Source organism: Merops nubicus, unplaced genomic scaffold, assembly GCF_000691845.1.
Source record: "Merops nubicus isolate BGI_N331 unplaced genomic scaffold, ASM69184v1 scaffold38947, whole genome shotgun sequence".
Taxonomy (NCBI): Eukaryota; Metazoa; Chordata; class Aves; order Coraciiformes; family Meropidae; genus Merops; species Merops nubicus.
This window is the reverse complement of record NW_008619107.1, coordinates 71,780-96,261: the sequence shown is the minus strand read 5'-3', so window position 1 is coordinate 96,261 and position 24,482 is coordinate 71,780. Positions and strand designations below refer to the sequence as shown.

The 24,482-nt window shown below is 42.1% G+C and overlaps 1 protein-coding gene across 2 annotated transcripts in view; it reads left to right on the top strand.

Moving 5' to 3' along the window:
- UNC80 (unc-80 homolog (C. elegans)) overlaps positions 1 to 24,482 on the top strand; it is a 127,401-nt gene that overhangs the window by 34,461 nt on the left and 68,458 nt on the right. For both annotated transcript variants that reach the window (XM_008943665.1, XM_008943664.1), the window contains exons 16-25: positions 276 to 424; positions 2,263 to 2,429; positions 3,135 to 3,236; positions 4,429 to 4,643; positions 5,208 to 5,314; positions 5,807 to 5,906; positions 10,645 to 10,817; positions 16,145 to 16,357; positions 20,656 to 20,791; positions 23,320 to 23,453. In XM_008943665.1, coding sequence (XP_008941913.1) covers positions 276 to 424; positions 2,263 to 2,429; positions 3,135 to 3,236; positions 4,429 to 4,643; positions 5,208 to 5,314; positions 5,807 to 5,906; positions 10,645 to 10,817; positions 16,145 to 16,357; positions 20,656 to 20,791; positions 23,320 to 23,453 — 1,496 coding nt within the window. The remainder of the gene's footprint in view (positions 1 to 275; positions 425 to 2,262; positions 2,430 to 3,134; positions 3,237 to 4,428; positions 4,644 to 5,207; positions 5,315 to 5,806; positions 5,907 to 10,644; positions 10,818 to 16,144; positions 16,358 to 20,655; positions 20,792 to 23,319; positions 23,454 to 24,482) is intronic.

The following is a 24,482-nucleotide window of genomic DNA, read 5'->3' as shown; positions in this document are numbered from 1 at the left end:
GTAAACAGAAAAGCTGGAGGTATTGTTCAAATTTTATGTCTTATTCTGTACATCTGTAAATGAGAGATGTGGATAAAAGGAAGCCAGAGTGGCCCTGATGTTTTCAATCCTTTTTCATATTTCAGCTACTTCTGGGAAGATTTAATCCTCCTCATTTCTTTTACCCTTCTCTTATGCTTTATTTTTTTGGCAGGGGGGTGGGGAATTGCAAGAACTGAGCCATCTTTTCTAAACTGGTCCTAACAAGGGGGCTTGGTTGTGCTTGAATCTCACAGACAAGGCTGGATTTGGAAATAACTTCACCACAGTGGACAACAAGTCTACAGCCCAGAGTGTAGAGGGTATTATCGTGAGTGCCATGTTCAAGTCATTAATCACTCGCTGTGCTTCCACTACACATGAGCTGCATAGCCCAGAAAACCTGGTAAGCACTTGATTTCATGTTAACAAAGTTACTTTTTCATTTGGGTGTTACCAGTGAGGCTTTACTTTGACTAATCCTCTCAGTTTAGCCAAATCCCTCCAGCATAGCAAGATATGCAGTCACAGCTGAAACACAATATAAACGTGATACCCTCCTTGCATGCCTGCTATAGAACCTGGAGATTAGCCAGGATAGAAGTTGTACATTCTGATTGCATTTTCTTCTCTGTTCAAGCAGCTTCTTTGGAAAAAAAAACAAACCAAACCAAATGTGTTTTGTTTTTTTTTCCAAATGGATTGGTAGAGTAGTCTGGAGCAAGGGATTCATGAGCAAGACCACATCCAGCATAAGTCAGCTTTCAGCAAAATTAAAACCAGTTTACTTGGTTAAGGACCTGACCCACCTGTGGCAGAGTGTATGAGTTTCTGAACACAGTTTGTTTGCTCTTCCCAAGATTTACACACTCAATTTACCCAACACCTGGAGGAAAGTAAGGTGTTACTGATTGCTGTCTGTGTGCTGTCTCCCCAGAGCAGTCAGTAGGATGGATGACATGAGCTCTCTTCTTCCAAACTGCTGCAGAATCTAGCAGCCAACTTCAAACCACCTCCTTCATTATCAGATATTAGGATTTTTCTTGGAAGAAAGCAAGAAGCACTCTTGTGCTCCATCCTTACGGCAGAGCTATAGGACACTGAAGTCCAGCTAAAGGAACAGTAATACTCTGTAGGGAAGGGAGGGGGAGAAGGAAAACACGGTAGCATCTTAAACCAGCAGAGTAATCTGACCATGTTAAAGTCCTCTTGTTCTTACAGATATTCCTCCTTTGAAATGTCAAACCTCTCAGCAGAGGTTAAGTGGTGGGAGGCAGAAAATCATACACCATAGCTGGACTGAGACAAGCATCACCAAGTGTAAATTTTCCTTATAAGTGGTATAAATGTCTTTGTAGACCCTGGGTGTGTAAGGTGAATCTTTAAGCATGGCACCATTAATTGTGCCTGTATGGAGAACATAGTATGCAGAGTACGTATGAGGAATTCCTGTTGTTGCATCACTCTTTAAAGTCTATCTTACGTTCAGTATCTTACAAACAAGAGACTTAATTAGTATACAGATCCAACTATTTGTTTGTTTTTTTGTTGAAAGCTGGCTGTGTAGTTCCTAGCTGGGAATTTTCAGAATAACTCAAGACCTTTCAGGAAAGTTTGCAGATCAAAAGTTAGTTCCCTGCATCCCCTTGCCCTCAGATACAGAGGTGATTTGTCATAGCACAGATGTGTACGAACGTTCAGAACTAAAAAGAGCCTTGAGTGTAGGAGTAGGTTGGGGAATGAGTCATTCCTCTCTCTTCCCATGACGTAAAGCTCTAAAATAATTAATAAAAAATCCCAAAACACCCACCAGTTTTGAAACAAAACAAGCCATTTTTTGCACTCTACTCCCCCCACCCACCCCAACCCCCTCTTTAGCTTTTTCATGCCTTTGAAGACTATGGGCTAGATGAATGGGATAAACCAAGCTCAAAGTCATCTTTGTAGCTCCCTCATCTTGCAGCTGTTTTAGCCTCTGATACCTCTACATCTGATGTCGCTCATTGCAGAGTATGTCCCATAACAATAATACTCCTCATTGTCTGCAGCTCCTGAGTGCACTAACTGGAGTTTCCAGGTTTTGATCCCAGCCAGAAAACACAAACCCTGTACATGAAGAGTATATCAGACAACACCCAAAGGCAGTAATGGCCTGCCGGAGTACCTTAGAAACTGTTGATTCTCACTGCTTCTCCACAAACTGCAGACTGAATGCTTTCATTTTCATGATGTCTTGCTCCTCAGGGCTTGTACTGTGATATCCGACAGCTGGTCCAGTTTATCAAGGAGGCTCATGGGAATGTATTTCGGAGAGTGGCACTCAGTGCCCTCTTAGACAGCACCGAAAAGTTAATACCAGGAAAAAAAACAGAGGAAACGGAGCAAGAGCCAAAACCTTCTGGGAGCAAAAGGTGGGTGTCTAGGAGGGAGAAGGCAAATGACTGACTTGCATGCGGCTGTATGACCACAGGCACTGAACACAAATTAGAAAGTCCAGGGGCTTGTGTGTTTTATCTTGATAGCATACGTCAGTTCCTGGCGGACAGAATTGTATGGTGGCAGCAGTGTCCTTTAAAATTTAATGGACTGAGGCAGTAGTAGATTTGCAGCAAAAAGTGTTAACACTTTCATACAGGAAGCCTGAGAGAACAGCACAATGGAAACACTGGGAGGAGGAAAGGTTAAAGGAAGTAAAAAGCATAGTGTGAGTCCCAGAACACTCTGTGGACATAGATTTTAATGTGCATCACATCCTTAGTGCTGTTTATCTGACACGTAAACCCTGATATGCCAGATCAGTCTCGGAAGAAATCCAATCCTGACACACTTCTTTATCAAAAAGAATTTTTCTTTGGTGCTTTGAGGCTTGTCATATTAAAATGTTGGGAAGAAAGATTCAGAAAGTTGAAAAACTCCTAAAAACCTTGGCTTGCTTCTAAGAGCTGATGCCTTTTTCATTAATTATATCTAGAGAGGCAGTTAGTTGCTCAAGAGAAGGTACATCTCTAAAGCTCTTCGTTGCTCAGCAGCACTGGCTTCCATGTCCTTTAGCTGTGTGATGTCCATGAGATGGGCCATCCATTTGCTTTGGCTGACGACGGATGTCACCTGTGCAGGTCCGAGGTGGGAAGCGTCGTCCTCGAGAGAGGCCAGGCCCCGGCTGCCCCCGAGGAGTGCCGCAGCTGCATCTCCAGCCGCCCCATGCAGACTCCAGAGCAGTAAGTCAATGTGGCATCGTTTCCTGCGTCACTGCCCGCAGCTCCCTTCCTCCTGGGGTTAGTACCAAGGGCAGGACAGCAAGGACTTACCTCTTTGGGTGGTGCGACACGTGCTGAGTTCAGGAGCTGCTGACCACATCTTGTATACTACTGTAGCCACTAGTAGAGTCTTAATTCCCCAGAAGTGTCTTCACAGCTGTTCTCCATACTTTGCTTGTACTTCTGGGGGATGACTGTATTAATTTTCAACTTCCAAGTTGTTGCTAAGGGTCATTAATCCTTTACTGCCTCCCAAGAGCCATCCCATTGCTGACCTATCTTGGGCACATAGTCTCTGAAGATTGCTGCATTTCCTTTCTCAGCACAGGGGCTCTCCTTGTTCTCTTAATGAGCAAGTCAACTTGTTGTTAGGCACAGCATGTTTGAAGTCTCTCTGTTGCCCAAAGAATTAAGAACTTTAGAAAATTTTGTAAATGGCTACTGGTCCCTAAGTAACTTTGGACAAGCCATTTAACTTCTCTGTGCCTCTGAGTACCTGTCTGTCTTGTTAAAGTGCTTTGAGATGCTCTGTACAAAGGCACTGTCTGCACAAGGGTCCAGAGCTCTTTATTATGTATTCTCCTGCATTAACTGAGCCTGCAAAGTCTCCCTGTTGCTGAGACTGCAAGAGTAACACAAAGCCCTTCACTGCTCTGCATAACTGCAGCAAGCTGTTCTGCCCTGAGCCCTGCCACAGCTATGTGAGATCTCAAGAGCATAGAAAAATATGCTGTCCTCATTCCAATGAGTGAATGAGGACTCTGAATCCAGCAGTCTCATGAATGGCTACCGTGATGTCCAGGAAGCTCTCCAGGACACATGCTTGTAGAAAGCACCAGTGTAGTCTTATCAGTATGGGTCATTTTGACCTAAAGATGATTTGCTTTTCATGCATAGGAACTAAAAATTGCAATGAACTCTTCAGTGGACAAAATCCTCAGGGCAGAAAAGATGGTTATTTTGTGCCTTAAACAATATTGAGCGTGTTGTCAAACGTGATTGTGTCCCACCGACGAGTATGTTTGGAATTCAAAATAAAACAACCTCAGATAATAGAGAGGTCAAAAAGGGGCAGCGGGAGGGAGGCCTCGTTCCCCTGAGCATGCAGACTTCACTGATGTGCAGTTCACACTCTGCATCCCTTTTCTTCCAGCGATGAGCAAATCCAAGGGGCTGTTCTGGGTCGCAAAGACTTCTGGCGAAAGATGTTCAAGTCACAGAGTGCAGCCAGTGACACCAGCAGCCAGTCGGAGCAGGACACGTCCGAGTGCACCACCGCCCACTCGGGGACCACCACAGACAGGCGCTCCCGCTCCCGCTCCCGGCGCATCTCCCTGCGGAAGAAGCTCAAGCTCCCCATAGGTAAATGTATGTCTCTTCCTGTTCTATCTACCTATTGCATGTGCAGAGAGACACAAATACATATTGTATGTGCAGAGAAACACAAATAGAGGTATCTGTCTTAAGAAGTATGGCTCACAGTTCCTTATTGTCCGAGTATATCATATATTCTCCCAAGGGAAGTTGGGAAATGCTGCTTTCTCCATTTTATGGATTTATGGGGAACTGAGGCAAAGGGAAATGGAAGCAATTTGCCAAAGGTGACAGAGGATATCTGTGGCAAAACGGAATATTGAATCCGTGTCCCCAAAGTAGAGGACTAGTACCTTAATCTCATAGGCGTTGCTCTTCTCTGTGGGAGAGACATTTGCCAAATAGCATTTGATAGACAGACTATATCCTTTACAAGTCCCAGGACCTGACCTTGCATGGTAGTTGATACACATGACATGATAAGGTTGCCCTCCCCTTTCCTCCCATTTTCCCACACTTTGGCACAGTCATTTTGGAGAAATATGCTGCAATTGCTCATGAATAGATTCGGCATGGAAGCATTTTCAGAATTCTCCTGAGTGGCTTATTCTGCAACAGGGAACTGGCTGAAGCGCTCCTCCCTCTCTGGCCTGGCTGACGGCGTGGAAGATCTCCTAGATATCAGCTCTGTCGACCGTCTGTCTTTCATCAGGCAGAGTTCCAAGGTAAATGTGTCAGGCTGGATTGCAGAGAGCTTGGAAGGACAGACTCTAGCGGGTTTTAGCTGTCCAGTGAAACATTTTACTCAACATGGACATTGCAACCAAAGAGACTCAGTCACAGAAATCTGGAGAGTAGAGCACCATGGGAGTTTGATACTGGCCTTCCGCAGCTCACAGTGAAGACTTGGTTAAACCTACACTGTACTTGTCAGTCAGTTCACTGAGAGAGAAATGCAGGCTCTGCTGCATTTAATTTCAGGTTTAACTGTTGGTCACACTTCTTCCTTCTTTGTGCCTCTACAGCCTCTTGCAAAAGACCAATGCTTTAAGCAGAAAGCTTAAAAGATGAAGTGCTTCAGCGTTCGTAAATCTGCGCAGACCCACTTGTGTTGCTATGGTGACCCACTCTGTTCAACCCTTCTGTAGATGCTTTATGGCTAAGTGAGGAAGACCAGGCTGGAAGACAAGCCTGACGCAACCTTCTGTCTTTGACAGGTGAAGTTTACCAGTGCAGTGAAGCTGTCAGAAGGAGGGGGCCCAGGAGGTGGCCTGGACAATGGGCGAGATGAAGAGGAGAATTTCTTCAAGCGTCTTGGTAAATGGCGCACCTGCCGAAGACACCCATCCAAGCTTCATCACACAGAAGAAAAAGATGGTTAGAAATCAGGGTTCTCGTCTCCTTTTTTCTTTCTTTTTATATTTTTTTTAAAAAATCTCTTTCTTTCTGTATTTTAACTCCTTTCCCTCTTTTCCTGCTTTCTCCATGGTTTTTGTATTCATTCTAACCTCCTCCAACTTTTTAGTCTTTGTAAATGTTTTCTCTCCCTTCCTTCCTTCTTTTATTTTGATTTGGAAAAAAAACTCTAGTCAAGTCAATTTTTTAAAAAAATCAAGACTATGCAAGTAAATTATGCAAATGCAACATTTGGGCTTTTAAAATGAAATTGAATTTGATCAATACACTTGAAAAATTAACGCTTGCTTCAAAGCACGTATTCAGTTCAAAATTAGGTGTGTAAATCTTTCATTGCTCAATATAACAATGGGTGTTCCATCATTTTTTTGTTGTTTTTTTTTTTTTACCCAGTTTGTGACCGTTTGATAGTTTTAGTGATGATCAGCATAGAAATGGAAAACCCTGCACAAACCTTGTTATAATTATCTCTTTTCTTCTGTGTTTGCATGTCTAGTGTCTGCATACCATTCGTTAGGGATCCTGTCCCCTTTTCTAGCACACACCATAATAATAACACTACTTTTCCACAAAAGTATATTTAATTGCAATGTATCTTCAAAATCAGCAATGCTTGAAAAGTGCCTTTATGAATAATACAAGGTCATGATATATTCTGTTTTAAAATGTCATGCAGTCATTCACATACTCATGTCCTCAGCTCAGAACTCATCCTTGTTGTCAGGGAGACAACCTTGTATCTTGAAGTTCTGCTGCTGTTTTTTCAGGAAAATCTAACCCAACTCCCAAAAACACACAAAAAGGAGTAGATTTTCTTTTTCACCATGATTTCTGTAGCTTTACAGTATGTTACATTCTCTAACATTATGGTGTTTTTTTCTGACATTACTCTTTGACACTGCATTCTGTGTATTTCACCATCATCTGTCCCAGACCTGCAGCATAGTGCATGTGAGGCTTTCTTCAGGCAAAGGTTACTAGTGAAGTGTGAGCGTATCTTGCCAGTGTAAGCTGGTCATCATTCTACAGAATGATGCAAGAACACCTGCAGAAACATGGGTGGTGGTTTTCAACCAGCTCCTAGGTGAAAAGTGTTATTGCTTTAGAAAGAGAATGCATCAGCCCAGCAGCTTCTTGTAGCTTGGTAGCTGAAGGTAAATATCCACACAACAAAGGAAACTGCATTGTTTTCTTCACCCACTACTTTATGCTGAAGTAAGTGTGAAATACTTCCACGGTATTTCCTCCCAGCTCTTACTGGGAACTAACAACTGAGGTGCTGTGAGATCGTTACAGACTGACAGAGCTGTTTCTGCAGTGCTTGGGTGAGGTGTCCTTCATATTTTCCTGTAGGAAATATTTTTTTGTCATCTTGCTAGTGCTGATTTTATGGCACTGTGGGCTTGCTTCTGTCTAGAGTGCCCATATTCTTGATTTATTAGCACACATTAATCTTGGCCCTGTAGGCATCAAAAGCCTTATTCAGTGTGTGCAGCACATCTTACATCTGTACAAAACTCAGATGCCACTCTAGTATTGGCTTTCTGATCTCTGGGAGCGTTGTCCATACTTCAGACTTCTGTGAGAAACATCAGAATTGATGTAATGAATGAAGAGAACTTGAAGTGTCTTTGGAGTGCCTGTGAGAGAAGAGATGAGCATGACATGTGCTTGGTTTTGACATAGGCATCCATTAGAAATACCATAATAAAAGTGATGCAATGGGTTAAAGACAGATGGTTGCACATTACTGTGAGAAATCAGCAAATTGCCCTGTGATGGTGGTGGAGAGGGTGGGCTGCTGCTTGTTAACAGAAACAAAGGAGGGGTATTTAAAGTTTACAGGGCAGAGTGTGAGAGTTCAGGAAGTTGTATCACCATGTCCACGAGGATATCTGGTAGGCTATGAATACCACATACCATTAGCAAAAATGTTAGAGTAGTTGCCCGTGTCTGTGTGTGTACATACCTGTACGTGTGGAGTGAAATTCCTGTGAGGCTTTTCCAGGGTGGGAGGGTTTCTAACGCCGTAGAACAGCAACATTGCAGAGGGTTTTCAAATTTCCTGTGCGTCTCTATCTTCCATAAAATCAGCAGGTTTATGTGCTTCTGGAGAAGAGAGTAAAAGCCCATTGAAGGTGGATGGGCACACTGTTAAATCCCTTAGGATTTATGCCCTAAAGCATTGTTTTGGAACCTGTTTCTGCCTTCCCATTCTTGTCGTTCATAATGCTGTGCCATTACTTTGCTCATGCTTTTTCCATGTGGTGTTTCCTCTTGTGTTTTTGGGGTTTTTAATATAGTAGACCAAATTTGAAAGACAACTGAGAGAGGAGAAATACATTACAGTAAAAAGATAATAATAAAATGTAGAATAATTTGTCACATCATTTATGAATTGTAATATTCATTGTGATATATCATCTAGACCACTGGAAATTCTGTTTGATATGTATGTAAGCGTGTGTGTGTGTGTACCTGTATGTGTGCATATGTATCTGTATGTGTGCATATGTAAACATACATACACATAAATATATGCACATTCATGCATAACAAAATGTTGATTTTAATGATCTTTTTACCTATACTAAGAACATAGCATATGGACAGAAGTGCATTACAGTGTGTTTACACGATACACTTACGTTCCTTCGGGCACTCTGCTGAAGACATTGTGAGTGACCACAGAAGTTGTCAGGGTTTTCAAGGCACAGCAGCACAGGTGGCCCACAGCACATGCTTGCTCCCAGGGGTGATCTTGCACAGGAAGCAGCTGGAGGGGCCAGAGCTTGGGCATCCCATGTCCCGCTGTGGGAATGGTCTCTGCCCACTGGGTGACATTTTCTGCAGGACTGAATCACATTGACATTAAGCCAATGAGGGCTCCCTTGCTTTCAGCTGGGCTGCTCCAGGATGGGCATAGAGGAGGACAGTCACCACCTGCTTCTGAAGGATTCTCTTGCAAAGCTTCAACAAAGTGCAAGTCTGACACTTCAAAGGACTGCAAAGGGCTGTAGTGATAGACTGCAGGTAGTACCACTGAGCCCAGGTGGACAAAGCCTCTGCTAGATCTTTAGTGGGCATTAGGAAGACGCCTTAGGCATGAGTTTTAGTATCAGAAAGTCAAGTTTCTGTTATCTCATACAGGCACAACCCAAAAAGGGCCCTGAAGAAGAAACCTTTCTTGACCTCAAATGAGATAGTGACAACAGCTATAGCAGGAAGGCTCAGACAGGCTGTAGGCTATAAGGAAGTAAGAAGAGTTGGAAGGGTATTTGTGCCTGCTCATTTATGTAAGTGTCCTCCCTGTTCTTTCTACTTTGTTTGTTTGTTCCATTTTTATGAAATATTTCCCAACGAAGGAATATTTTGTTTACTAGAAAACTATGTACAGCTTTACTGGAGAGAGAAACACCACAGATGTCGTAAAAAAGTCTCTTGAAATTTTATATACCTCTTTCTTCAGAGGAACAGTGAAGATCTGCATTGTCTTTTTCTGTTGTGACTATTGTTTGTCATATATAAGTGCTTTCAAAAAATTTCTGGGGTGTGCGATCTCGAAGGGACTTTGAGTTTCAACACTCACAACGTCCTGTAGAGCGGATGTTTTGCCTCTTCTCTTTCTAATCCATCTTTAAAGCCAATCTTGAATTCTACAGTGATGTTCTCAGTGTTCTGTAAACTTTTGTACTTCTACGTGTAAACAGGAAGAGTATTATGGCTAAAGACAAAACACCCAGAAGCTGACTATTCTTGTTTTGACCAGCCACCTTGGCCTTGAAACTACTTTTCTGATTTCTTGTCTGTGTCTTTCTACCACTCTCTCAACTCTGGGTACCAACTGTGTTGTGATCTTCTGTATTCAGAAGTGTTCATTCTGATCAGCAATGGGATTGGTTGATTTATCATATGACCTCTATACCCAGAGTTTAAAATTGTGCTTGAAAGAAGCCCTGGAGCAAGGTTCTAGATTCATTTGCAAAAGGGACTCTTACTAGGAAGTTTTCCATTCCAAAGTGTGCAAGGCACTTCAAGGGAGCGTGGCTGAATTGATGATGATAGTTGGGAGGTTGAGTCCAGTCTCACTTTGGGTGTTCTGGTAATTGCAGAAGATACATGCCTAAAAAAAAAGGGCAGTACTTGAATCCACAAGAACATTTCCAATATTTGCTACTGATTTTTCTGTTCTAGTACATTCCTGGACTGATACATGAGGAATAAGGTTTATGTATGCATCACTTTAAGGTAAATTCGGAGGCAACAGAGAAGTAAGATAGGAGATTATTCAGGAAAAACAGACAGTAAGCAAGATGATCTGTGTTAAAAAGGTGGGGAGGAAGAGCCATATCCTGGTTCACCGATGTTGGAGTAGGTCCTGCGCATGGTGGAAGTGTCTGGGATGGACATCAGTATGGCCAGGACCAGAATGTGCCTTGCTGCACACCCATTTCATAGAAGTCATGGATCTTATAAAAATGCCCCTGTTACCTTCAAGATAGTGCATCAAGGTGAGGAAGGGATTTAGACCAAGACTGTACTCATCAGGATATTTCTCCCACTTATTTAATTGGTGAGAGACTGTCTTCCCTTCTCCCTGCCCCTCCCTGCATCCCTTCTCTACTCTCTGCTTCTTTAGGTTGCCATAGCTTTGATGATCACTTGGCCTCCAACCAAGAAGGAGGAAAATCCAAGAACATTGTGAACCTGGGAGCAATCCGCCAAGGCATGAAGCGCTTTCAGTTTCTCCTGAACTGCTGTGAACCAGGCACTATCCCCGATGCCTCCATTTTGGCAGCAGCCCTAGATCTTGTAAGTCATTCATTGGTGTATTTTTACCTGCTGAGTGAGAGCATGTGCATATGTGGTGGTCTGCTGTCATTCACTAGCGCTGTTCATGCCCGCACAGAAAGCAGGTGAAGGATCACAGCAATGCCAATTGGTGGTGCTGTTATTAGGTGCAGTTTTAGCAGCTGTGACTGGAAGAGTATGCAGACAAAACTGATCTTTTTTTTTTTTTTGTACATGGCTCCCCTTAACTAGATTATTGTCAGCGCAAAGCTTTCATTGTCAGACTTCAAATTTTGCTCACAACCATTCTGCTTCTGCTGTCAATAATAATCTACAGAATAAGGACTGAAGACTGGGTAACTACCTGGAGAGGCATAGGAATGCCACTTGGGAGTTCTGACAGAGTTATAGATACATTAGGCAACATTGAACTATTGGTCACCAGATCCAGCCAGTGGAAAAAGCTTCAAATGTCAGAGTGTAGATGCTTTCAGGTGCAGACATGGCTAATTTGGAGATCCAAATCATAGAAGTGACACAATGTAGTCCCTCCTTCCCGACACTGAATGTCTCTTCTGTATCTCTCTCCTCCTTCTCCTTGCAGCTATTTTTTTTTTTTGAACAGTCCCTTCCATTCCTAAAGCAGTGGCCTTCAGCCTGTGGCTCACAGGCTGGTGGGGCTCTGTGAGGTGCTTATGTGACAAGCACAAGAGTGTGACAAATACAGCTATGAAAAGCCAGCCAATTATAGTAACTCCTCTGCTCAGAGTTCTTCTGCTTCTTCCTGTAAGTGTTTGGATGTCTGCAAAATGAAAAAAAGATTGAAAGCCACTGCTCTCAGAGCATCCACATCCTCTCTGTCCCTCTCTGTCTTCCCACTCCGCGCCTCTTGCCTCTTTGACTGTCCTGCCATTTGTGCTTATATTCAGGTTTTTTGCTTGCTGCTGGAGATGCCAGGCTCATGGACTCCCCCATTCTGCCAGTGCTGTGCCCTGAGCTGTGCTGCCTTGTCTGCTCTGAAGCTGTAGGGATGATACACTCTGTGCACCACTCCTTTATGTGTTCTTCTTAAACTTTCATCCTTAGCCTACAAATTCAAGCAAATCTGCATTAACATCAGCCCAAAGTCGCTGTTGTTATTGGTTCACATCTAGCTCTACTGCTTTAACTGGCCACCAACCATCTTCCATGTCTTCTTTATCCTTTAAATTTGCCAATCACTTAAGCTACAGACAAACTTATTCTGTGCCCATGTATGGAGTCAGCTGAAAACTACTGGTCAGAGTGAAGTGTTTGAAGATGCCTGTTCTGACTTCCAGAGCTGGCTTTTTACAGAATACTTTGACTGTGTTTCCTTACTGCTGAATGATGTACAAAGGCTTTGGTATCAGAATTTCTAGAAAGTCTGTAGCTAAAGATGGAAAAAGCCTTGTTCTAGTTACAGACTTGGGGAACTCCTTACAAGTACCTGCTGAGCTGGAATTTTGTCTACGAAGTATTGGAGATATATGTAAGTTAAGAAGTCACATGCACTGCTGGTTTCAAAAGATGACAGCTTGTCATCTCATTGTATATTTTAATGGCAATTTTATGTATTTTTTAATGGCCAAAAACCAGTAAACATTCTGTTATGGTTTTTTTTTTTTTTTAACTTCTGTTTTAGCCTTTTGAAGTAATAGTTTGAATCAGGTTTGATGCAAATTAAAAGCTGCTTAAGTCATTTTATTCATCCTAGTTGCTATGGCAACCTTAAAAAAATGAAAGGCAAACAAACGGCTCCAGATTCAGGTCCTTCATAAACTTTTTCAGCATGCTTTTTCACACAGATTTTCAAAATTCTGTTATACAAACTTCAAGGTATTTGATCAACCTGGATGTTCATACAGGTTTGCAACAGTGATTTAAAGAAATTAGAACAGTGAAAAAAAAGGCTGCATCCCTGTGGAGGTAATGATTTATTTATCTGTTAAACTAAGTGTTGCCTTAGGTTTAGAAACTATGCAGTGAGCATGTTGTCCTTGAAGCAGCATCCATCCTTGACTGAATGGTATAAAACTACAATCGATTTATGACTTTGCAAGCATTCAATGACAATTGATAATATGTTACAGTTTCCTTATGTCACCAGCTTAAATCCAGACTTGGCAATAACAAAATTGATTTTATTTCCTTTTTTAAGAAACTTTGAAGGTTGAAAGGCAAGTAATATGATATTTCAGTCTGTGGTCAAGTTTCTGAAGAGGGTTCCAATAAACCACTGTCTAGCATTGTGTAAAGATGGTACATAACGTTTCCTAATTAGACTGGTGTAAATGACCCAGGCAGGGAAATACAAGCTTTCCTTTGACCAGTTTAGCAATATGTGACACCTATCACCATTACACTTGGCCAATAAGATGTGTGGGCTGGTCTGTTCTAACATGGAAAACTTTCATCCTTTTTGAAATGCTATAATGGCACTGCTTTATGGCAGGGTTGTCTTTCAGAGGAAGCAGCTAAGTATTGGAATGGTGGAAGGAAAGTCTAAACTGCAAGGATCCCTGCCAGAATCCTGACTCCGTGTGTCACCCAGGGTCTTAAGCCAGCTCTGTTGTTCCCATGTCCCTGTTCCCATAGCAGAAATATTTGTCCATAGCAGGGCATATGATCTGAATGGAAATTAGAGATTGCTCCAAACAGATCCCCAGAGCAGATGACAGGGAACAGAAACAAAGATTGTACTTGACCATTTTTAGATATAATCAGAGAGATCTGAACTAATGTTTTTGAGGCAGTTTGCCAAGACATTGGTTAATAATTTACTTACAACCTGTCTTCGTATGCCTGCTAAGCTTCTTCTTGTGCCCAACTTATCTTGTGGCTAGCCAAAGCAGAGCTACCCAGTCAGCATCTTTTGACAGTACTTGAATTTACTTTATTTACTTTTAAAAGTAGATTGCTGCTATTCTGTGCTTTTTTTTTTTTTTTTTTTCTCTTGAAGAGACCAGTGGAAACTAATTTCTGCTCAAAGTGCCTTGTGGAGTATAAGAAAGGGTACAAGAAAATTACTACTGGTTGATTAGTCTTATAAGATTCATTGTCCTTGAAAACAAAACCTGACCTAAATGTTCTGCAGTCATAAAATTCTGCATAGTCAGCTTTACTTGAATAGTAATGTGATGCTGTAAAATTCCAAATCCATTCTGTATTTGGTCCCTCCTACCCAGGTCATTGTTTTTGCTGCTATTAGTACAAATCAGGTTATGTAATGACAGGTTCCAGTGGGAGTACTTGAAATTTTGTTAGGAAAATGGTGGATTCTTATTCATGTCAATTTATACAGTACAGGAACTGTTTTCAAAAAGCAAAGTGACATAGTAGGTCTAATGTTAGAAGTAAACCTGTGAACAGGTTCACAGGCATGGGCAGGCTTTTTGAGAATATTGCTGCTGTGTTATGTTTTGACAGTGACCATGGTAACTTGTGTTCTTTTCAGCTATGCATCACCTGCCTGATTCATTTCTCTCCATTTGTGATGTGTTTCTCTGTGGTGTGAATCCATCCCTGTTCATTCTGTCACATCTTCATCTTTCTCTTGATGCTGCTGCTGCTTCAGGTTTCTCTGAGCTTCAGGTAAGCAATCATAGGGAGCTTGTGTCCTTTGGTGTTCAGAAAGTCCTCCTTCATGCAGGAGTTTTTTTTGAGTGGTTTTTCATTTGGAACTCCTGCTCGTCCCCTTTAACCCTCTTCCTACATATCCTCCTTCAGTTTAGTGGTTGAGTGCTTCCACAATGTTTACAACACCTTTACAAGATTCCTGTATGCTATGAAATTGTGACTTTACCAGCGGTAAGTCACCTAAAACAGGAGGAGACTAAGGCTGAGGCTTCATCTTTTCACATATGTTCTCCATGATTAAGGTTTTGCTCTATGAGAATAAAAGAATAAAATCCTCCCCTATGCTGTGTTCCATATTGTATGTGAGCAACAGGTAATTTGTAATGATTTTTCCAGGTGCTAGTTTTGTTTCTGGTTGTCAATGAGTGTCTGGCTTCAGATTTCTGCCTTCCTCATCAGAACACTGGGCCAGCTTTAGTGTAATTATTCCAGAGAACTGCTAGAAGATTATTGTTTTCTTCTAACATTTGACTAAAAACTGAGCAAAAAGCTGCAACAGGGTATTGTGTCAGAAAGGAATAAACATATATTTTCTTGTTAATGTAGACAACACATACAATACCTTTTTTTTTTATAATTCCCAGTCCTCTAAAAGGCTTCACTTTTTTTCAATCCTGTTGGTAGTAATTTCTGGCTCTAAGTTTAGCTGTAGTACAAAAGTTCTTAAATCAATTCCCAAACTTCTAAAGCATTGGTTCAAAACTTCTTGCTTTCAACTTTTGATTAAAGCATTATTTGAGGCACTATTTCGTAGTGTTCCACAGGCCATCTTCCATGGTCTTAGGGCCCATCTGTTATTTATGGACCACAGATGAGGAACCTGCTCTTAGAAGTAGGTGCTTATCTGTTTAAATTATCTCACGAAACCTGTCAGCATCTAAATGTGTAGAATACTACTTATGTTTGTGCTCTGTGAAATTCCTGTTAGGGAACCTTTCAAAGACAGCTTGTAGATTGTGGACATTGTTATATTCTTAGTTTTACAACCTGCTGGACACAGGGGTTTTTGCTTGTGAAAATTGCAGGAAGAGAGGGGGGAAACTAAATGGAAATGTGGAAAACATCTTGCTTTTACTCGCTTTCCTTGTCAGTCAGATGTTATTTTCTCAGAGTTGTAGACTGCTGGGAAGAAAGCTCCTTCCTGAGTCTAAGTTGCCCTTCAGAAAACAAATTACAGTGCCCATTTTTTAACATATCTGAGAGTTTCAGAAACATTCTTTACTGGACTAACATGGATCCTGCTGGGTGGTCTAATACAAACTAAGATACACTCAATATCATTTCCCCCATTAAAGAAAGATGCTCTTCAGAGCTGAACAAAGCAGGATTTTCCTATTGAAAACAGTCGATCACTTCAAAACTCAGCTGCCTGATGTTTCACCACTGAATTGTCTGATGCTTATTAAGGCCACTGAAGTTAGGCCAGTGAAATTTTGTTGAGTTATGCCAGGAATGGATTTCACTCTCCATATCTGCTTATTTTAAGTGCAAAATAGGAGTCTTCCTAGTTTCAGCAAGCATCCGTTCATGCTTCCAGCCCCAAGCTGCCAAGCAGAACTTAAGGATGACAAACGCTAGGATTCATGTGGCCATGGCAAGCTTGCAAAGCAATTGATTAAAGCACAGGAGCCTATAATGTTCAGTGAGTTTTCCCAATTTGTATTTAAGGTGTTTTTTTGCCAATGTTTCAGGAAGCCCCTGTAGTGGCGAGAGCAGCCCTGTTCCTGGAGTGCGCACGCTTCGTGCACCGCTGCAACCGGGGCAACTGGCCCGAGTGGATGAAGGGCCACCATGTGAACATCACCAAGAAAGGCCTGTCCCGTGGGCGTTCTCCCATTGTGGGCAACAAGAGGAACCAGAAGCTGCAGTGGAATGCAGCAAAGCTTTTCTACCAGTGGGGAGATGTAAGTGTTTGTTTCTCTTCTCCTTAAGTTTAAAAATATACCAAAATGTAAAGTTAGTTGGATCCTATACAGAATTTCAGTTCCAGTAAAATGGAGACTCATAAGCATCCCTTCCAGCTTGCACTTCACAGCCTGCCAGGATCAGCTTTTCTCCTAATAGAAATGGACTTTGTTGGGATGTAACCATGTCCCTTTCCCTCCCCTCCTCTGCCATATTCCCTCTGAGAATCCTTTGGTCCACTCTCCTGTTCCCAGCACATCGTATGTGAATGCCTAAGGAAGGGTAAGAGCAGGGGGTGTGATACTACTTGCTTTGTAATAGCTTCCAAAATATTTTTAGCCCAGGACTGCTTGAGCTAGATGTGGTGCTGTATATTTAGTAATGAATTTCTCTTTGATGTACTTAGTCTCTCTTTGCCTCCATACAAAGTGTTAGCACACATCCTTCTTTGGCAAGGAATTCTACAGGGCTACTAAGTGTCATCTAAAGAAGTGCCATTGTTTTTTTGAGCTTGGCTCTGACAAGTTTTATGTGATCGTGACCTCTTACCATACAGGAGCTAGACAACTGCCTTGTCTGGCCCTGTCAGTGCCACTTGCAATTTCTTTACAAAGCCACGGGGGTATATACCTGCTGACGGGTCTGACATTGAGTGCAAGTCACCGCACACAACTCAGAATAGTGGGAGAAGTTCCTTTGACTTCTGTGATTCCTGTTACATATGTCTTACCTGGAAGTGAGCTCTGTGCTTCTCACCTCTTTTCATAATGACAGAGATATTTACAGTGAGTGTAATGTTTTAAAAAAAAAGAAAAAGAAGAAAGAAGGGAAAGGGAAAGGAAAAGGAAAAATACCATGTAAAATCCAAGGCTCAGGTTAATTTGAAAAACATGTATTCTGCAGTCTCCTAAGCCATGTGAAGAAAACCTTGCTGATTTGTTTTCTAGGTTAAACCAAGGCATGCTCCTTAGTGCAGCACATGGTAGAGAACCTTTAGCTGGTGCTGACCATGTCAATATATTCCCACCACAAAACACAGCCCATGGGGAGAATCTAACTTCAGTCTGAGCACCCAAGCTAATGAGCTTTGTCCCTTGGTAGCTCTCCTCCTTCTATCTCTGACACTAACTCAGGGAGTGCTACCTGGGCACCCTACTCTGTTATGTCTCAAACACAAGTGACTGTCTTAATAACAGCACAAATACCAAAGTTCCTTGAAAAAGCCCATAGCATGAATGTATTTGCTTCTGTAGTCCCTGAGGACACCACCTTAGCCTAACTCCTTTGAGAACTCCTTCCAAGTGGAAAACATAAGATTACAGAGTCCTTGTATTTTTGCATGCACTGCTGACAGTTAGGATTATCCATCTGTTTGTGGACTCTGTGCTTCTAGACAACCCTTTTTTTCAGAATCTGACAAAAATGGGAACAAGCAACTCAGAAACTATTAGAAGCCCATTAGATTCACCCTCAGCTCCCACTTTTAGTAACTGAAATAGCCTGAGCTGGAAAAAAGATCCAGGAAGATTTTCTTTTTGAAATGTTGAAGTACCACTGCATGATTCAAGGTCACAAGAAAGGAGGCAGGGAAATCTGATGGCAGCCACCTTGGCATCATTCTCTTCCCCTTAACTTTAATGGCATCATAAGACTTAACTGGATGCATTCCGTATGCTAGGAATATATTTGCTAGCTGCTTAGGAATATCCCAGAAGGGAAAAGCCTGACTTTTACTTTATTGTAAGGCAAGAGAAGATTTGGAGAGCAATCTTCATAGTGCAAATTTCTTGTCTTTTTACTTCAAGGTATCCTGCCAGTCATTAATATTTCTGTTTCTTCTCACTGGAGGCTGGGGCAGCGAAGTTGCCCTGTACAGCATCACTGGCCCCCAGACTCATGCTTCAGGACCAGTCTACACCTAGCATTGCTGAGGTGCTGTTTCTTTCTGTCCTTTATGTTGAATGCTGGACAAGGCTTGTCCTCTGGCACTGCTTTTCCTCCCAGAAGCTGTTTCAGATGAAGCTGGCTGCAAGCATAAGCAGCAGCCACCAGCCAAACCTGTAGGGCTTGGACCCTGCAAGATGTGCTCCTCAGTCAGCTGCTTTTGTTGGCTTTGACCAAGTTCCAACCAGATAGGCTGAACTGTGAGGAGAAACAGCTTTCTGTTGTTGTAGCAGAGGCACCTGCTGTAGAACATGCTGCCCTTCTGTGTGTTCTCCTGCCCACTTCACCGTGGGCAGTACCAGCATGAAGGGTGGAATGACTGGGCACTCCCATAGCTCCTGAGCAGCTCCAGTACCAAGAAGATGGACTACCTCACCCAACCCAGCTCTGCCTCCGTGCTGCCAGATCCTCATCAACTCTGCAGCACACCGTCCCTGGGCTCGGTGGCAGCAGAGCTACTGCTCTGGAAAGAAGGTTCTTGGACAAAGAGTAAAGAATGTATTTGTCTCTGAATGCCCTGAAGCCTCGTTCTGTTTTTTAATTCCTGTAAATAAGGCTGGAAATTTGTCCTAATTATGTATCCTTGCTTGTCTGTCGTTGCTCATTAATGGTGATACACCCCATAGTGTGACAAAGAGTGAATGTAAAATCTCTATTCCCCACCCAGCTCCTTTAATTCAGCCTCCCTAACAGCCCTCAGAGGGTAGCTCTTTCCACATGGGCTGGAATTTGGACTACCCATGACAGTAACAAGCCTCACATTTGTTATGCTGCCTTTTGAAATAATGGAATGTTAAATCTATTCTGATCAAGTTAGTCTGTCACTTCCTTCAGCTGGTTCTGTTAAGGGGAATTTTCTTTTCAAGTGTGGCATGCTCTTTGTTTGGTAAGAAAACCAGGCGTAATTCAGGCACATAATACACATTAGGGATTCAGTGCTCATCAGGTAGGAAGCTGTAGGATTAAGTGCAATTGATTTAATATTAGGTTGGACAACATAGCATAAGTAATGTGATAAATTGCTGCTTTGTGGAGAGGCACACAGGACATTTCCTCCTCCCTGAAACACAGAAGGGGGAAAAATTATAAGGGATGTGTGGTTTATTTAGCAAAGTATGTGCCTGTTCACAGATAGTTGAGTTTGGCAGCTGTTTGTATCAACCTTCAAACCACAAGAATACCACCCTAGTCTCTTTGTGTAGCAGTCTGCCCTCTTCATTGTTGCTGGATTTCATGGGAACTGCTTAGAAGCAAGGAAGAACAGCCATAAGAACTGACTGTTCATGTATTCCTGTGTCACTGCAGCTGAGACAGGAAAATTACATTGTGCTGGTGTGACCATCAGATCCGACCTGCAGCAGATTCAGAAATCCTCTTTAGTATCTTTCTCTGAAATTCTCCCAACACCAGAAAGGCCAGATGGCAAGTGCTGATGAAAACTTGTGTAAGTAAACATGCTTCCTCCCGTGCAAAGTGAGGATATCACAGGGTAAAGTTTTACTTACTTGTCTGTGTTCTCTTCACCTACCTCCAGCAAGGAAAATCAAGAAAATCCTTAAGAGCTCTGAAATGTCTTAACAGGAAATCAGTTTTCTTACTAACAGAAGAAGCTTATTCCTAGCTTTGCTGACAGCACCATGAGGGCTGTTTACATGCTGGTGTTGAATCTGGCAAACAGGCACGAATAAACGATCAGTGCTTTTCTGGAGAATGTAACAGTGTTCTGTGGAAATCTGTCTGTCTCTGTTCTTTACATGGATCCCCTCTACATCGTTACCCATGCACCTTCCCAGCCTTGAGAAGCATATTGCCAGCTCATTTTTGGAAAGTGCATCAGGGAGTATCTCCTGTAAAGATGGAAGCAAGCTTTCCTGTGGGCATTCAGCTGGTTTGTAGAGGTAACAGGGACAGTTACTGGATTCCTAAGTCACACCTTACTTTCTTAAACAGAAGACATATACATTCTTAGTGGAAAGACTTGGCAAAAATCTGGAGCACATATATTGAGGGAAGAAAGAAAAGTGGAAGAAATGCATACAAAAGAATGACCTGATCTCCTCCTGTCTAACATGTGCTGGTTTGAGATATTTTGTTGTTGTTGTTGTTGTTATTTAACCAAATCAGGAAAAAAAAATTAATCCTGAAATTTGACACGGTTTCCAAATTTTGGTTGGAAAAAAGGAAGCAGAATAAATTATGGGTTTGGTAGCAATTAATCTTCTAGCATCCCTTTCTCTACTTTACTGCACTTTGCAGACAATGAAAATAAAGCCAGGATGCAGAGCCCTTGAGCCCTAGTGAGCTGGGCTGAAGTTCTCACCCCCCTGTGCTTTCCCTGTCTCCCCGTCTGCAGGCGATCGGTGTCCGCCTCAACGAGCTGTGCCATGCCGAGAGCGAGAGCCCTGCCAACCTCCTGGGCCTCATTTATGATGAGGAGACCAAGAGGCGCCTGAGAAAGGAGGATGAGGAAGAAGACTTTTTAGATGACAGTAAGGAGACTCCCTTTACTACAAGAACCCCCGCTTGTAAGAACCTCTGCTTTAGGAGCACTTAATTTTTCTTCTCTTTTCATCCTCTTGCCACCCAGCTGTATTTCCCAGTCCCTTACCTTCACCCCAGCTTCCTCCCTTGTTCTTTCTGTGCCTGTATATACAACAAGACAGAGGGGTAGCAGCACTGAGAGAGTTTGAAGGAAAATGGGGGGGAACCAGGCGAGTTGCAATTCCTGTATACTGGCCACTGCAATTATAAGCAGGGTAATAATTTTTTTTCTTGAGTCTTGCTGTCACATGAGTGCCAAAAGTGGTTCAGACCCCCATGCTTATGGCAGTTGTTTATTTCTGTCAAAATACTTGTGTTAAGATTAGCTGCTTTTCTGTTTCTTCATATTGAAGAGTCACCTCCTCACCTGATGTGAACTGGCACAGCTCTAACAAAGGCTTTTAACTCTTGACTTCAATATGTTTGCCTGATTCTGAGGCAGAAATATAGAACAGGGGTATAAAATTATCATTAAAAATCTGTATAACAACAAGATGACTAAAAGACATACATTTGTGCCTGTATGTACATATGGGTGGGAGGGGGGTGGCAGATTACTGAAAGTCAAGGTAGGCACGCAAGTTACTACAGACTCTGTGAATCAAAATAAATTAAGACAAAGCACATACTGGTGCAGGTAAAGGTGGTAACAAACATTATGTCCTCTCCAGACACCATTTGTATATACATGTGTGCTGTAATGTACTGGTTCCTGTGTACTTTACTGTTGTTTGCCATCAGATGTAGTGTGCCAGCACTGTTTATGTATCTTCTGGTTTTTTTTTCTGTGGTTCTGGGTTTGTTCGTGGCATAAAGGCCAGCTTTGAAGTAGGGAGGAGTAGGTGGGAGCACTGAAATGGCATTTGTGGGAAATGATCTGAAGAGCAGGTATTGGCCTTAAGCCAGACCTTCACATGTGCCAGTCTGGTGTGCCAGCGCTAGCAGCTACGTGGATGTGGGTGGCTGTTCTGAATATTTTATTTGCCCTTTAGGAAATACATCCAAAGCGGGAGGAGGTTGCACCCAAAATTTTCCCTCTCCTGCACCATGAACAACTGAACAACTGCATTTCCATGACTGAGACAAAATGACAAAATAGGCTATCTTGTCCCTGTTCAGCCTCTGGTATCAGGCACTCAAGGGGATGTGGAGCTGCTTTTAAAGGGTGGCCTAAGACAAGCAAACAAGGAGAACAGGTTGTGATCTAGAAAGCCATTTAAAAGGTCAGGTGCTCTCCTGAAAGCCAGGAGAGTTATTTCTCCTGAAAGTAACTGACCTCCATTGTTGTTGAAGGCAAAGATTTTTCAAAAGCTGTCCCATGTGCTGTAGGGATCAGACTGAGGAGCATGAAATATAAAGCTGGATGTTCTGTTACACTGTACGTCTTATCTGTATTTGATAGTTCACATCATTTTAGTGCCTACAAAGTCCATACTTCATTACTGGTAATGTGGACAGAGGAATTAGTAATCATCACAGAATTAGTCTGGTTTTATCTGATCCCTGCAGTGTCCTCTCATTGTTTCTTTGCAAAAAGTAATTAGATTATATGTGGGGAAAAGCAAACGAGAACACAAATCTATCTGAAATATATGGAGGTGTTAATATCAGACATTATTAAAAATTGTCTCTGGTTAGTTGTTAGCACAACTAATTTTTTTTTTCTGTCCATTACCCTAAATAGTTATTTTTTAAATTGATTGAACACTGAAGAACTGCTCTGAATGGTGTTAGATAGGTTATAAAGTGTGGGGCTTGTGAAGCTGGTTGTTTAGACTCAGTTGAGACAAAATTTCAAGTATTTTGATAATCATTCTTTCCTCTCCCACATTTTTTAATGTATAATTTAATTAAGCAGTTTGACTATTTTTCTTGATTATGTCTAAATAGCACTAGGTTTCTTTGCACAAATAAAGAGACCTGACTTCAAAGGAAACTGTCTTACAGTTGTCAGGGTAGTAGTTAAAAATAGTCACAGTACCTCTTTGCTGACTCGTCATAACTTCATGTATCTTGAGAAATCTTCCTATATTTGAAAGTGGCTCTTTTCTAGAATGGCAGAATATTTGGCTGAATGCAAAACTGTCAGGGGCAAGAAGGGTATCTACTTCTTGACCTGTATTATCTTTAAACAAAGTGAATACAAACTGCTATGAGATCATGTTAGTGTAATAGGTACATCATCCTAATATACTATAATATGCAATATAGTGCACTATAGTGTTCTTTGTGATATAATATATACTATAGTATGGTATAACGTGTTACTGCTATCACATGTGCTGGTAAGTACATGGATTGGTATTTGTTTGACTATGTTCCTTTTAGTGTAGGAAAAGTAGCATAGAGAGAAGCCTGGGTTTTCCTCTTTTTTAGTGCAGCTTGCGTTGTGCACCATGTGTGAAAATGTCCATCACCTCTTGGTTCCAGATTTTGTGTTATCTCCTTACTCACTATAGAAAAATTCTTTTCCTAGGCACTGTGAATCCCACCAAATGTTGTTGCCCTTTTGCACTGAAAATGGCAGCCTGTCAGCTTCTCCTGGAGATAACCACTTTCCTTCGAGAGACCTTTCCCCACATGCCCCGGCCACGTACTGAGCCTCTTGTGGTAAGTGGACCACAGAGAGGGAGCCATGCTCACAGAAGCCATTGGCTCCTTGTCTGAGGAGAGTTCGGGTGGCATAATAACTCAAGTGGGTCTCTGAGGCAGGGAGGAGGGAGCTGTCTGGGGAATAGAAGGTGGGCACATCAAATGCGATAGAAGACTGTGGCACCACAACGTGTACTGGAAGTTCAAGCTAGTTTCAAAACAGAGAAGAGAGCAGCAGATGAATTGAGAAACTGTGAGGGACCTGAGAGTGTGGAACACAGACTGCAGAAGGTGGCAGCTCATGTGCTACTTAGCTGATGAAGAGGGCCAGCTGACAGAGAACTGAACAGGGCAGTTACCAAGAAGGTGGTTTACAGAGAATTTGCTGGAGAGTCAAAGTTGCTGGTTTTTTGTTTGGATTAGACAGAAAAATTGAAGGGACTGTGAAAAGAAAGAAAAGAAAGAGACAAAGAAGCAAAGGAAAAAACCTCCCTGAGACTGAGAGAGGCATGGGCAAATCCTGGCATGAGTAGTAAGCTAAGGGACTAAGGTGACAGTGAATTTTGTTAATAGCAGAACACATGGAACCTGATTTCCAGTGGTTCATTCTTGTATGGATTTTCTTATGCTTAGTAATGTGATTTAACATTGCCTTTGGCCTGTTGTTTCACAAAATACACAGGCACTCAGTTACCTTTTGTCAAACTGGGTGGAAGGTGACCATCAGCTTCAAAGGTGGTTAGCATGGAATGAGATGAGAATTCAATGGCAGACATGTAGTTTCCTCTTTTAAACTATAAAAATTATCATCTAAGACTTATAAAGAAAGAATGAGAGGTAGTTTTTCCACATGAACAGGAAGGATTTAGCCCTGCTATTCTGGGTTTTGTTAATCACAGTTTTAGATGAAATTTTGCTGGTGACAGTTGTGCTTGACGGGCTGATTTGGCTGGGCATTATTGTAAGTAGGTACGGAAATTTGTTTCAAAGGCTGTAGATGACCAATGATAAAGTGACTCAGCCCTCAGGTATGCAAGAAGGGCAATT